General features: G+C 43.4%; 1 protein-coding gene across 1 annotated transcript; it reads right to left on the minus strand.

Annotated features, from left to right (window-relative positions):
• Window positions 1–8,058: 8,058 nt before the first annotated feature.
• On the minus strand, window positions 8,059–14,110 carry LOC147733462 (uncharacterized). The gene is made up of 2 exons (XM_086958969.1): window positions 12,556–14,110; window positions 8,059–9,044 (listed from the first exon to the last, which is right to left on the minus strand). Exons 1-2 carry the CDS (start codon window positions 14,108–14,110, stop codon window positions 8,422–8,424), a joined length of 2,178 nt encoding a protein of 725 aa, XP_086815095.1. The 3' UTR covers window positions 8,059–8,421.
• Between the last annotated feature and the right edge of the window lie 2,014 nt (window positions 14,111–16,124).

The following is a 16,124-nucleotide window of genomic DNA, read 5'->3' on the forward strand; positions in this document are numbered from 1 at the left end:
CCTCCGGATGGCTTGTTCTGACCCGTTAGTCTGCCTTGGGCCACCATGTTGAACTCCATTAAAATGTTCTCTTTTGGGCTCATGAGCTCCGGATTTCGTGCTGGTGCAATGCTCGGCCCAGCTGAGGCAATGGTTGCATCCTTAGGCTCAACAAATGGAGGGAAAGAAAGTTAATCAGCAAAGAGGAATTTAACTTCATCCTTAATAAATACCCCAAACTGCCTGCCCTGTACCTGCTTCCCAAAGTTCATAAAAATAGTACCAATCCCCCCGGAAGACCTATAGTGTCATCCAGGGGCAGCTGTTGGGAGAACACCTCAAGATATGTGGATTTTTTCTTCCAACCTCTGGTGCTGAAATTACCCTCATATCTTAGAGACTCTGGCCACTTCCTGCAAAAAATCAATAACATGCCTTGGAATCCTGATTGGCTGTTTATGACACTCGATGTAAACAGCCTTTACACCTGTATCCCCCACCAGCAAGGGATTGACGCTTGTAAACACTTCCTAAAAACTCGGTCTATATCCTATCTTCTCCACACAGAGATGATTCTTGAAATGGCACTCACTTGCCTAACCAAGAACTTCTTCTTATTTAATGAAACAGTCTACCATCAGCTGCTTGGCACAGCGATGGGGACTTGTTTTGCGCCGAGCCATAGAATTCCTCGATGTCAGGGTTGAAAATAAGATGAACACTCTTACCACAACCTTGTTCCGCAAAAGTACGGCCGGGAACAGCTTACTGCACGCCTCAAGTTGTCACCCGACCAATCTCATCAACTCCATCCCAGTGGGAGAATTCCTCAGAGCTAAAAGAAATTGCTCTGACGAATTAGACTACAACAAGGAGGTTACCTTGATGAGCGAAAGGTTCAAAGAGCGAGGATATGGTCGCAAATGCATAGCCAGGGCCCTGGTTCAGGCGAAAGAGAAAGATAGGACAAGCCTCCTTAACCCCAACACCCCAGAGAGCCAGTCCAACAAAGGTGTGATCAGTAGATTTATTACCGATTACAACTGTGACTCCAAGGGGGTAAGGAAAGCCCTTAATAAATACTGGAGCATTTTGAAACTTGACAAAGACCTGGCTCCAGATATCTCTGAACACCCTCAACTTACCTTTAGAAGACCGAAATCCCTGAAAGACCTTCTCTGTTCGACTCTCTTACCCAAGACGATCAAACAGAGAAACCCAGTACAGGGTTTTTACGTTTGCGGCAGGTGTAAAGCCTGTCGCAACAGTAAAAACATAAAGGAAATACAACTGTCCAAAGATACCAACAAGTTTAAAATCACCAAGCATGTGACATGTCTTACAGACCATGTGATTTATGCTTTAAAATGCCCCTGCCAGCTGCATTACATTGGCAGCTCAAAACACCAGGCCAAGAAAAGAGTGTTAGAACACATGCGAGCTATAACAAATGGAGACAAACAGTACCCCATTGCGAGGCATTTCGCCACGCACCACAAAAGCAATGCCAATTTGTTATCATTTTGTGTCCTGGAAGCAGTCCCCTCAAGAGAACGGGGGGGAGACCGTATAAAAGAGATGAGAAGGCTAGAATCTAGACTGATCATCAAGTACAGGACAACCCAACCTAACGGCCACAATTTACATAAGGAATTGAGTGTGCATTTGGGTTAATATGCTTAGCTTGTCTGTATATATGTCTGCCGTTTTTTAACTATTGTTTATCATTCATCACCCACAGTACAGTCACTCACTAAATGTCTCTCTTTGGTTCACAGAATTGCCTGGGAATCTGTCCACAAATCACAAACCTTGGATAACGTGCACTGTATGAATGGACTTCACTGCGAACTTCAGAATGAACTGGCTTCGCCCACTTGGGCGCAATTATTGAGATGGACAGTACGAATGAATGAATTAATTCTCGGCTGTTCAGGTGCTAAGGTTTCCTTTAAAAAAAAACCCTCCTTTTTAATTGTGACCACTGTGCCCACTGGGGCTACACCTGAATGCATAAGGTATACATCACGGGACTCCGTTGCAAATGAAGCATTCACGCCCACTCGGGCGCAATCATTGCATGCCTTATGCCACTAATCCTTTTGCCAACATGGTACCCAGAACCTTGGCAATATAGAAGGTCATTGGGGGTTTATGAGAACTTTTTTAACTCTTATCCTTTGCACCGTAATTTTTTGGTTACTATGTCTATTGCATTGCACAACGAGTTTTTGTTTACATTGGACACAGCCCGTGTATTTACAGGTAGTCTGTCTTCCATGCATATAATTTGAACACCATGTGACTGTACCATGTGATTGTATATAACTTGCACTTCCTGGTTGGTTTCGGTCTCGTGAAAAAGCAGATCTACTGCGAAACGCGTCGAGAAAGCCTTGAATAAATACGCTTTTGCACTTTCAAGTGGCCCGGATTTCTTTTTCCTGACTGGAGAAGAGTGTTTGGTTGGATATATATATATATATATATATATATATATATATATATATATATAAATCACACACAAAGTTTACCAACATGGAAGGAACCACAGGTAGGTGATGTTTGCAAATTTTATTTGAAAGCTGCTACAGGTTGCAGTGCACAGTTCTCGTTGTTCATACTGCAAGACACTTTTCGGATGTTTAGTCCTTCTTCAGTTGCAGTCGAGTTGTACATGAGACTGGGGAATGCAATTCGACATCTTTTCACACACACACATATATATATATATATATATATATATATATATATATATATATATATATATGGCACCCACGGGTCACTATATAACTCTCATGTAGTGGAATACTGGCGATTCATAGACGATGTCTTTATAATTTGGATGGGTACGCCGGAGTCTGCTTTGGATTTTGTTAAAATTATCAAGGACAATGATTTAAACCTTAATTTTATAGAAGACATAAGTAAAACATCCGTCCAATTTCTAGATGTTGAGGTCTTCATAAATAACAACCTGCTTCACACTAGACTACACAGGAAGAAAACCGCAGGTAATGCTATTCTGCATGCGAGCAGTGCCCACCCTGGTCATCTAATCAAAAGCATACCTTATGGAGAATTTTCAAGGATGCAGAGAATTTGTAGTTCAGAAGATGACTTAATAGAATGCCAAACTCAGGCCCACAATAGACGTACAGCACAAGGTTATTGCCCTACTTTATTGGAAGAAGCCAGGTCCAGAGCCAATAGCCATACTAGAGAAGAGTGTCTGACCAACACCATCAGATCTAGAAATAGAGTATGGATAGTAGCAACACTGATCCCCACAACACAGTAGAGCAGATTAGACTTATTACTACCTTTAACAAGGAAGAAAAGAAAGTTAGGGGGATAGTTAATAAACATTGGCCGATCCTTAAAACCGACATCACTCTGGATCCACTTTCACCAGATCGGCCTCTTATCACCTTTAGGAGGGCCCACTCAATGAGGGATTCTCTAGTTAAATCCAGCCCTGAGGTGGTCACCCCTAAACATTGGTTATCAACCAAAACTGGCTCCCACAAACGTATAACATGTCGGGCATGCAAATTTGGCAAAAATACCACTGAATATCTAACTGCTTTTGATCCAACCCCTGTTAAAATTCATGGGTTGTATTCTTGTCGTACTGAGTATGCCATATATGTTTTGGAATGTACCTGCAAACCTAAATATGTGGGTAGTACAAAATTACAAGCATTCAATAGAATTCTGCAACACCTGCGATCTATTGTAAATTCAGATGAAAGCTATCCAGTAGCTCGTCATTTCAAACTAGTTCATAGCAAGAACCTCAATGATCTCAGTTACTTCATCATTGACTCAGTACCTAAAAATCCTAGAGGAGGAAATAGGGAAAAACAAACGAGGCAACTTGAGTCTAAATATATTCTGCGACTAGATACCTGTATTCACAATGGCCTCAACACTGGAGCTGTCCTTCATAATTTTTTTATAAGACCGAAATAGTAACACAAATGTCATTGTTTACTCAGGTTTTGTGCCCCTACAATTATTACACTACTTTATGTTTTTGTGTAGAGACAAGGGTTTATGTTGAGTCTAGAAGTAACATATCTGCATATATTGAACTACATTTGAACTGTTTCATGATAAGTAATTCACAATATCGAACAATGTAATTAATTACTCCACATGTAAAAACTGTATTTTAGCACTTGCACTTTATTAAGCGATTATGATTCGAAAAGTACTTATAATGCCATCAGAGGACCTCTTTTAAACAAAAAGATAAACAAAAATAAGCAATTTGAAACCTGAAAAGAGATATGATTTTAATATCTTTGATTTTAGGACAAAATAGCACATATATTTTAGTTTTGCACTATTTCTCTTGCACTAGCACTTTATCTCTTAAAAGCGTGTTGTGATTAAAACCATGACAAATGAATTATATCTAAATGACTAATAATGTAAGCAACAATACTGGCCACTTGGCATTTGGTGCTTTTACATATATTGAAGATTGATTTTTTAGAAAGATTTTTACGTTTCGTGTTTTTAAATCGTTTCTATGAACTACATGTATGTTTACAGATATGTCATTTATTTATATACTAGCAGCCCGTCCCGACGTTGTCCGGGTATGAATTGCTGCCGGCCAGTAGTATATTGTTTTGTAGGATTTCGTTTTGATAGCATTTCTTGTCTGTGACAGGCCTGTGAAACGCTCTGATTCACAGTGCACTGCTGATGCACTTAAGAGTGCACGTTCAGTATTGTGTGAACTCAAGTTTCCCTACTTTATTTTTCCTTGCAATATTATATAGCGCAAACTCGACAACATGGTGTGAGCACAATTTACATTACAGAAGAACACATTCATTTGTGGTAGGCACAGTGAGACAAAGCGATTTGCCTGGAATCACAGGATATTGAGCTGATGCCGAGATTCGAACGTAGCTCCCCAGCTCTAAAGTTCGCAATTCTAGAACTTTGTGTCTAAAAGTGTATGTCGGTGCTGGCCATCAATGAGAGAGACCTGTGCATTTTTGAAATGGGTGGTGAAAAAATATGAGTATGTTGCTGGAGATGTGGGCCGCTGTGCCACCAATGTACTTACCGGGGGAGGGTAAACACCCATTATTCCGCTACTTTCTTTCCGCATACCATCACTCCGCATACTTTCATTACGACAGTACCATGACTCCGCAATGCCATTATAGCGCATGGCATTACATTTGATATGCTTTTACCATGCATACATTTACAACGAAATTCGTTGTAAATGCATGAATGGTAAAATCATGTTTTTTTTAAAATGATTGGATAAGGTAAGTATGGGTATAGGGGTATATGTTTTGGGGTACTGAGGTATATGTTTTGGGGTGTTTGGGTATTTTAAGGGTTCAGATATAGTTTTGGGTTATGGGGTACAGGGGTAGTTTTAGGTTTTAGGGATAGGTATGGGTTTTGGGGTACAGGGGTATTTTAAGGGTTCAGGGCTAGGTTTGAGTTTTGGGGTACAGGGGTATTTTAGGGTTCAGGGGTAGGTTTGTGGGTACAGGGGTATTTTTATGGTTCAGGGCTAGGTTTGGGATTTGGGGTACAGGGGTATTTTTAGGGTTCAGGGGTAGGTTTGGGTTTTGAGGGACAGGGGTATTTATAGGGTTCAGGGCTAGGCTTGGGTTTTGGGGTACAGGGGTATTTTTAGGGTTTAGGGATAGGTTTGGGTTTTGGGGTACAGGGTATATTTATAGGGTTAAGATGGGTTAATGTTTAAGGTTGGTGGGGTATTTTAAGGAGTAAGGGCGGGTTATGATTATGGGGTGCAGGGGTATTTAAAGGGAGCAGGGTGGGATTCGTTTTTAGGGTGTAAAGGGTAATAAAATAAAATAAATAAAAATAATATAAATAATGCAATTTAAAAGAATAAATGTTTTAATTAAATAAAAAAATGTATATATATATATATATATAATATATATATATATATATATATATATATATATATATATATATATATATATATATATATATAAATACACATATATACAAACATATATTTGATGTTTTAATAATGTACTTTTACAATGTATATGACTTTACCACACATGCATTTGCGTTATATTGGCATGTGTGATAAAGTCATATGTGTTGTAAACGTTTTATAAATGATGTATTTGCGGAGTAATAGTCCTGCGTTAATAAAATTGCGGAGTGATGGTATGCGGGATGTTGGTTTGCGGAATATCATCATATATTCCCGGGGAAGGGATAGTCCCTTTCTTGCTATTTCCGTGGAGGCGGGCCTTGTGTCCGGATGTGCGTAGCGCAAGGCCTGTGCGCAACAGAAGTGGAAAATCTCCAGTGTGCGCTTCAGGCGTCACCGGAAGTTAAGGCGAGATTAAATTTCCTGCACAATGGCCCCTGTTTGCGCTCCTTCCGGCCCTTGGGAATAGAGCCATGCCTGACCTCCATACAGTAAAGCAGGTGCACGTCACTGGGAGCACGGGGCAAGCACACCCGGAGCTGGAATGTACAGAACCTGGGAAGAAAAAACTATGAAATATTGGGCACAACACTCGTTTTTTTTTCCGTAATCCAGTGCCCGCACACGCCCACGCCCCCAGCACACACCCACAGCACACGATATGAGACATGGCATGAAGGGCGGAACGTACCACACGTCCCCAGCGTTTGTCACGCCCACAGCACACGCCCACAGCACAACGCAGACACACCCACAAGGGACTACTTTGCTGGCACGGTTCTTTTACCTTTTAAATGTATATGGTGGGCGTCTGCATAGCCTATGTCCTTCTGCTGCAACTGCCCTTTCCAACGCTGTATTGGGTGTTGTGATTGGTGCTGTGGTTCCTGAGATTACCCGCCTCAAAGGTTTGGGCTCTCTCTGTATTATATTAGTATAGATTTATATATATTCATACTTATTTATTGTTATTATTTATATACATTTGGATTATATTTATTTTTATGGATAGAAAAGATACACTTGTAAATCTTTCTTCTAGCTCATTTGTAGACATATCACAGCGCAACTCACGTTCAGGTAGTCACTTTATAAACTGTTATGATTGGTTTGGGTGTCATGTGATCAAGGCTGTGGAAACTCAGCCGAAACGTGTCATGCTGACAAAGAAAATGGTGGCATAAAGCACTTTGAATAACCTCTATAGCACTTTTGTGTTCCGTACCTGTTTCGTTGCGTAGACAGCAGCTGAAGTCCAGGATCGTTGAAAGCATTTCAATTTTGGTGGAATACGGCTGTTTCTGCCATTACGGACCCTCCTCTCTCTTTGGGCTGATTAGTTGTATGGTTAACGTCGTATTCCTGCGAGAAAATCCTAACCCGGAAGGAGTAAAACCAAGTCAGCCCCCGCACTGGAAATGTGGAGAGTAAACGGAGTCGGAGGACCCACTGAAACCGAGGAAAACCAAGTTGTCCGCGAGTATTTGCCCATGAATTCAGACCACTCGCTTTGTTATAGCAGAAAAGGCCACTTTATTCAGGATATAAATAATCATAAAATTTCCCAACAGATCATCAATCATGTAACTTTGGCATTTGAACGCAAACCATTTATTTATTTATTTATTTATCTCATTTCATTCAAAATTTGGACTTTATACCGAAACCATCAACTAATCATCAATAACTTCCCCAACATTTTCCTTCCATTTTTCCCCTCCATTGTTGTGTCTAATTCCCCCTATCTAACTAATAACTAGAGGAGCCCGCTCTAGGCTTCTCTTCCCTGGGGATTTTATGCCGCAGCCATCTGTTTGGGAAACGCATCCTGAAGTGGCAACTAAGATTAGAAATCTTAACTCATGAATGTACCAGCCTTCCAACAAGTACATCATGCGTTTTTTTTGTTTTTTTTTTAAAAAGGGTGGGTGGGTGGGATTCTGATTTTACTGACAAACGCCCTCTCTATCTACCTACGCCTGCTCTCCTCACTAAAAAACGCCGTCTAATCTGCCCTAAACGCTCTCCCTGCCTCGCGCTCCTGGACCCTACCATCTGTGCAAAAATCCGCAGGGGAGACGTCTCGCGCCGCTCCCCCTGCGGAGCCATTGCCCATGAATTCAGACCACTCGCTTTGTTATAGCAGAAAAGGCCACTTTATTCAGGATATAAATAATCATAAAATTTCCCAACAGATCATCAATCATGTAACTTTGGCATTTGAACGCAAACCATTTATTTATTTATTTATTTATCTCATTTCATTCAAAATTTGGACTTTATACCGAAACCATCAACTAATCATCAATAACTTCCCCAACATTTTCCTTCCATTTTTCCCCTCCATTGTTGTGTCTAATTCCCCCTATCTAACTAATAACTAGAGGAGCCCGCTCTAGGCTTCTCTTCCCTGGGGATTTTATGCCACCCAGGAAAACCAACGAGTTTTCCTGTCCCCACCTAAAATAGCACAAACATCTTGTTCATAACTTGGAATTGCACCAAACGTTGACCTGTAGTTCTTGTGCAAGCATGTCTCTTATTTCCACTAAATAGTAGGCCATGCCTATCTGGGACAGATGGACCCCGTCATCCCGGAAAAGGTGGCTCTCGCTACCCGAGATGCTCTCATGTCGCAAAACCCCAATCTTCATAACCTTACAAAAAACTTTCATGGCTTTATTTAGTTTTCTCCTGGCCTTTTCGACTGCTCCATGGGACCTGGCCTGCCGCCACGATTGTCTGTAAACGAACTCAGTCCAAAACACACGAGTGGTCGGCCAATTTATCCTTAAAACTGTTAAGTCAAGTTGCATTTGCTTGATGAGCGTGAGTCCTGACATTTTAACCAAGTCATTCTCACCCAGATGTATTACCAGTTGATCCGGGCATCCTCGTACGTGGAACATTTGCGATAGAGTAGGAAACAAATCAACCCACTTCATTCCTCCTTTACCCTTCCATACTACCTCGTGCGTCGCGCTAGGGATACCCAATGACCGTCCGTAAATCTGCTTCTCCGCAAACAGGGCTGCCCACTTTATAAACGAATGTCCCACCATCCAGGTCTGTTTCTTAAACTTCGAATTTGCCCCCCGCACTGTACCTGGAATGAAATGAAAATTAGACCCACACAACCTATCAGTTTTATAAAACAACAGCAAAATCATTTTCTAACATAACGTTTGTAGCTGCTAGATTTCCATCTGCCTATGCGTTTTAGCACATCCACACCTAAACCCAACCTGCCAGCCTCTGTAGCCGCCCCTATCCGAAAAGAGTGTGCGGCAAAAAACTGCGGGTTTTCCCCCATACAGGTCAACGCTTTTCTTAACACTGCTAAGAATTGAGAACTTGTAATCTTCCTCCCAGATTCATGTATGAAAATCGGTCCCTTCTGAAACTTGTCCCCAGAAGCAAAATGAACCCACTCTTGCACCGGGCAACAGTCTGCTACCCCACTCTTGTTCAGAAAGACCCACGTCCCTCTGCCTAGCTGATCTGTTTTCGACCTCCTCACCCAAATTCCTAATCTGTGTTCTCTTACCGAAATCTCAGCACTGGATAAACCTGTGTCCTCTCCCACCCCCAAAACTTCCGACACCCTGAAAGCCCCAAAGAACATCCAAATCATAGCTAACCTAAAACGCCCCACCTCCCAAAGATCATAACAAATTAAACCCAACTGATCTAACAACTTCTGCAATAAGTCAAAAGTGATGGGAGCTCGCGGCTGCTGAACAACACTTGACCCCCTCTGTACACCTTTCAACATTCTTCTAACTAATTGATCCTCAATCGGGTCAAAACCCCAGAACAACTGACCGTAAAATGATAAACCTGACAGTTTTCCTGCTATGGTTGTATGTGACAAACCTTTATCTATGAGAGTCAAAACAAAATCACAGATACTACCTTTGACCTTCCCCACTGACTCAGATCTGCCCAAACTCTGTGAGTACTGTACAAACTCTTGCCACGCCTGCACATAGCTTCTTCTAGTCGAAGGGGCAATGGACTGTTCGACTATCTGACGTATCCTCACTCCCCTAGGGCCCATATGTTGTGTGGCACTGTCGTTTTGTGGAAATCTGCCCAAGGCGCCAGCTCGCGGAACTTCTGCCACTGAAATCGGGAAAGAGCATCAGCGATGGAGTTATTAACCCCTGGGACGTGTTTAGCCTTAAACATCATGTTGAAACTCAGACTTAAAAGCATAAACATCCTCAGTAGTTGCAACACTCTAACATCCTTAGCCTTTTGGTTATTTATCAAGTTCACCACTGCCATGTTGTCAACATGAAATAACACTGACCTGTGAAATTCTTTGCCCCACACTAGCAATGCTACAATTAGTGGAAAAAGCTCCAAAAAGGCTATGCTCCTGCCTTGACTCTTCCAATGTACTGGCCAACCCTCTGCACACCACCTGCCTTCCCAGAAGATACCGAAACCAATGGATCCCGCTGCATCTGAGTATATTTGAACTTGCCAAATGAAGTTGTCATCCACAAACTGTAAAGGTACACCATTAAAATTGTCCAGGAAGCACAGCCTTCCTTGATATGTTTCGTCACTCGCACTCTGTGGTGTGGGAGATACGCTCCCGATAAAGCCATGCCTAGACGTCGACAAAACGTCCTCCCTGCCCTCACCACCCGGCAAGCAAAGTTCAGATAACCCAACAAACGCTGCACCTGCCTCACTTCAATCTTAGTGGTATCCATAATCGTGAGGAGAAAAGCCTTAATTTCACAGATTTTACTCCGTGGGAGGCGCGCATACATCTGTTTGGTATCCAACTCTATGCCCAAAAAGGTTATGACTGTATCCGGTCCCTCGGTCTTGTCTGGTGCTAACGGGACCCCCAAAACTTCAGCCCATCTCTGAAAATGCATCAATGCCTGTTTACATTGCCCAGTGTTTGCTTTTCCTATGAACAGAAAGTCATCTAAGTAGTGACAACTGACACTTTCAGGACACGACTGGGAAAAAATCCATTGTATGAATGTGCTGAACATTTCAAAAATCGCACAAGAGGCCGCACAGCCCATTGGCAATACCTTGTCGACAAAATAATGTCTTTCAAAGAACATTCCTAATAGTTCAAAGTCAGTAGGGTGAATTGGCATTAAACGAAAAGCAGATTGAACATCACATTGGGACATTTCAGCTCCCTTGCCCATTTTCGTCACAAGCTCCATTGCCTGATCGACTGTTGTGTAGGATACTGATGTGTCGACTTCTGATATAAAATCATTGACAGATCCCCCCTCTGGCCAGGATAAATGCTGTATCATCCTATATTCTCCAGCAGCTTTCTTGGGAATAACTCCAAGAGGGGAGACCATCAGATTCGGCAAAGGGCAATGCCGGAAAGGGCCCGCTATTCTACCAACTTCGATTTCAGTTGCAAGCTTCTTACGGACCACCTCCGGCAGTTCCTTCGCCGAACGTAAATTGTCCGCCCACCTCTGGTGCCTGGGTCCCTGGTATCCCAGTTTAAAACCTTCTTGAAACCCCCAGAACAATCGAGCTGCTGAATCAGTATCAGGATATCTATTCAACCAGGGCACTAAGTTTGTCAATTTAATTGGAGTAGGCGCCTTTCGGAAAAGTATGGAAAGGGGCACCTCTGCCTCTTGTTGCCCAGCCCCCTTGCTCTGGGAACCGCTGCTGGTCACCGCCTCTGTACCCACCGAAATTCCCTGCCGGTGCATTACATTGCGTAAGCGGATGCCGTCCCCCACAATGGGAACAGCCGTGTTTGAAACGGCATAATGGCCTGTTGCACATGCCCCTGTTGTAATTCCAGCAGGCTCCTGTACCTGAAGAGAAACCTCTTCCCCCTGTACCCGCTCCAAATTGAGCGGGACGCCATAGAAAGGGCCGGTATGGGACTGGCAAGCCACTCGCTGTATGCGTCGTAGCTGACGGATGAGACGTGGACATCCATTGAAGCCACAACTCTGAATCCACATCACCCCAAGGCTTTTCTACACAGATGCTAATACGAGCTCTAAATTCCTCGTCATAATTCAGCCAAGAGTATCCACCAAAATGTGAATGTGCCTTCCTGACTATGTCCATATATTTGTACAAGGCCACAGATCTTTCAGGATACCTTTCACAGTAGATGCTCGCATAAATCAAGAAAGCTGAGGTCCAGTTCTCAATCGTGCGAGGCACCCTGGGACGTCGCGCCAACTCCCATTCTTCCTCTTTTGACCCCTCTTTGGCCTGTAGATCTCGGTGAAGCAACCTGAATATATCTACAAACTCGTGATTCCAAATTCGCTGTTTAGTTTTTTCTGATAAATGGGAACCCAAAGGCATCGCCAGACCCATATAGGGAAGCTTCTGCCTAACATTAACAGTTACTCTTTGATCGGACGCCACCTCCTTTGTATTCCCTCCCACCACGACCGGTAACTCCTGGGGTAAATCTAACGTGCCTGTTGCTGTACTGGACGGCAGCTTACCTGGAACTGCCACGGCACGTGGTACCACAATCTTTCTGCCCTCTCCTCCCCCCACAAACTCCACCACAGGTAGTTCCCTGACATTCACTCTGTCGCTCCTTCCCTCATCCCACACTGCCCACCATTGATGCTTACCGCATGGTAGCTGTCCTGCCCGCCGCTGTAATTCATTCCGAGCCATCCGCTCTTGATAGTCCCGTGGTGTCACATTTTGAACCGAAGAGTCCGCACTTGACCTCTGGAACAACAAAGAAGAATTTGTTGCCCCCCCCCCAATCCTGACCTCTTTCCCCACATTGCCCCCAACACTTTGTTTTGAATTTACACTCTTTTTGCTTTTCTTGAAATTCCCAGCCTGACTCCTGGATGCCTGACTAAACTCACCACTCCCTTGAAAACCAGCACTAGTCCCTGGGCAAGCCCCGTCTCCCACCCCCCCATCAAACTGTGACCAAATCAGACTTGAACTCCGCTCTTGAGGCCTATCTGATCGCACAAAATCCGCTCTGGATTCGCTAGAGTAAACTTGATCAAGCTCCCCAGTATACCTTGACACTATAGGGGCAGCCGCATTAACAAATGGCCCATTCAAAGAATTCCCCATTTGCGTTTCAACCATGTCGCGCTGTGCTCTCGAGTTAGCCACCTCTCTGGAAACATGGCGCACATTTTGTTTGTCAGTGAACATTGGGCGCTCCACCCAAAGCAACTGACCGTCTCCGCTCTCGCCCTGCGCGCTCTTCCTGTGTGGAATATCATATGGTGAAGGGCGTGCACATGGAAAAACATATTGAGTGTCCCATTGCCCGGCGTCTTGATCCCTAGACACAAGTCCATGTCCTTGGTCCTGCTCGCACTCTACTTCTGAGTCAGTCCCTTCATAATATTCTTCTTCTACCTCAGAATCACTCACATCCTGAGTCCCCTGACCTGAGCCCTCTCGCTGACCTGTCTGATGCCCCACCGCCGAATCCAATGGGGGCTTCCTCGCTCCAGTCTCCACCACTCTTGTCAGCCTGGCACTATTCTGAGGTATAGGGATAGGAATCAGCTGAATGAGGGGGACACTGGTGGGTTGAGTGTCATAAACTATTTCTTCTTCTTCGCTGTCGCTTGAATATGCCACTAAAGAACCCGACCCCCCTCTCATGATGAAGTTCTGACTGGCAGAACTCTGCATATAGTCCTTGCCCGTCGCATCCCGCACGGGAAGACAGCTAAAGGTGTGGGAAGGTAATGCCAACCCCTGTTCACCTATTCTGTCTTGCGTAAGGGCCACTTTCTTAATCGCTTTTTCTTTCCCTTTTCTCTTCAGGGCTACCTGTGTACCCTTCTTAGCCGCTCCTGAAGGTACCCCCGCCACCTGCACATTTACCTCAGCTCCAAAGTCACTTGCTGCCTTCTGCCGTGTGAGGGAAGACGCTCTACGCTCCTCTGTACCCCTTTCCATATCCACAGGTCTTAAAGCTGCTTCCGCACCTGCGCTCAAGGAACGAGCTCTCACCTTCTTCTTCTTGACAGAAGCCGGTTGACAGGCTTCAATGGCAATTTGAACCCCTTTTGCCGCTTGTCTCCGTGGTGGGCGCTTCGGGGGGAGCATTTGCTCAAGTGCTGCTTGTGTCAGCATGTCCTCCCTACCTTCCTGCTGTATTACCCTTAAGGCAGCTATTAAAGTTTCACTCATATCCATTTCTCCCCTTCCACAAAACCCTCCTTTTCTCTCACTAAATACACTATTTTCTACTGTAATATCGATATAAACACTATCTACGCTCACTATTCTGATTTTACTGACAAACGCCCTCTCTATCTACCTACGCCTGCTCTCCTCACTAAAAAACGCCGTCTAGTCTGCCCTAAACGCTCTCCCTGCCTCGCGCTCCTGGACCCTACCATCTGTGCAAAAATCCGCAGGGGGAGACGTCTCGCGCCGCTCCCCCTGCGGAGCCATTGGGGTAAGCGACCCATGCTCGGACACTAATTTGTTACTGGCGGGTGAGAGGATTGTGCTTTAAAGTAAATACTTACTCGCGCAGCACGACTGCAACGCGAGTTAAAGGTGCCACTATTTTGATTCCACGCGCTTTATAAATGGCAACGGCAGCAGAGACCCCACGTAACCGTGAGGCATTAGCTGTTGCATTATTTCTGGATTAACCAAATGTGGAGGAAAATGTTCGAAATATCAATAAACAAACAGACACTGTGAATGACGTGAAAGCGCTACTGAGAAAATTGGAAAAGTTACTCCGCACTGAGATAACCAAATGGGAGAAACGATCGCTAGAAAAATACAAAGAAGTAAGCAGGGTGCCAAGGGGATTAAGGGTTCCCATTGCACCATCATTTGAGAACTCTAATCCCCTCATGCTAAAAGAATGGGCAGCAAACAATTTAGAAGCCAGCATGAACATGGTGTGTATACTTATTAAATATGCGGAGATAGATCAAAATGAAATCCTTAAAGAAATAGAAAAAATTAACCAAGAACTTGATGCACATGAAAATAAAGATTTTATCAAAAACAAAAAGAGGAGAATAATATTCGTTTGGTAAAACATGAAGAAACAATAAGAACAAGAAAACCATATAAATTTGCAAGGGACATACAAGATTGTGAGGCAAGAAGAATTTTTACGTTTGCCCGTAAATTTGACACAGTAAAAAGACAGGCGTTAATTTCCAAAAGTTCTGCTGCACCTAAACAAAATACATCCAATGTAGAGATGTCAGAGGTGGACAGTAGTTCAGCAGCCAGCAGCACTGAATCTGATGATGGAGGATTGAATATGGAAACAATCAAACACTTACAAGATACACCCCATCTGAAGAACTAGGTTTTTTATTCGAGGATCGTCGGCAAACCCTCAGACCTCGAACGAAACAACAGTCGAAAGCAAACACTGTAGAACAAACAACAGAAGGAGACAAAGAAGGATAAGCAAAAGGGAAAAGATTCGCCAAGAGAGGCAGGGGAAAGAAATGGTGAAAGATTCAATACAAGCAACTATTCCTAACAACACGGTGGTCAATCTATCTGATGTAGTGTTGACCAAAGCAGAAGCCCAGTTGCTATCTTTGGGGCTCTCCTACTGCCCAAAGAATTCCTTTCACTATGTGCAATCTAGAATTGATGTTTTTAAATTCATTCGAAAATTAAAAAAACATTTCAAATTAAACAAAGCTCACCAGCAAGCAACAGACATATCGGATCAGATGCGTCCAACTGACTTATTCCAAGTGGCTGATACAACTGTGTAAAAAACAGTCAATGCACTAGCTAGGGATGATGACGAGATAGTATTATCTACTCAAGAAGAACTATTGTCGATGGGTATAAAGAGCAATCTCCCTTGTACAAGTCGTTTTAAACCTCCATCTAACTTTATGCCGCTAATGCCTAAAGACGCGATAGAAACTTTCAATGACATGGTAATTGAAGATCTGAAAAAATTACACCATACCAGTTCGCGCAAAAAAAAAGAGATTCAGATATATGGAAAAACAATATACCAAATTAATGAAGAAATTAAGAAGTGACTCCAATCTAATCATTAACAATGCGGATAAGGGGTGATATATTGTCGTCTGGCCACGCACTTTATACCTTGAAGAAGCAAAGAGACACCTTGATGACAGCACATGCTATAAAAAGAGTTCTTATTCTGATATTTGCTGTTTCAAAGAAATGGTCAATAAAGAAT

The sequence above is a fragment of the Lissotriton vulgaris genome, chromosome 2_1, assembly GCF_964263255.1.
Source record: "Lissotriton vulgaris chromosome 2_1, aLisVul1.2, whole genome shotgun sequence".
In the NCBI taxonomy this organism is placed as follows: domain Eukaryota; kingdom Metazoa; phylum Chordata; class Amphibia; order Caudata; family Salamandridae; genus Lissotriton; species Lissotriton vulgaris.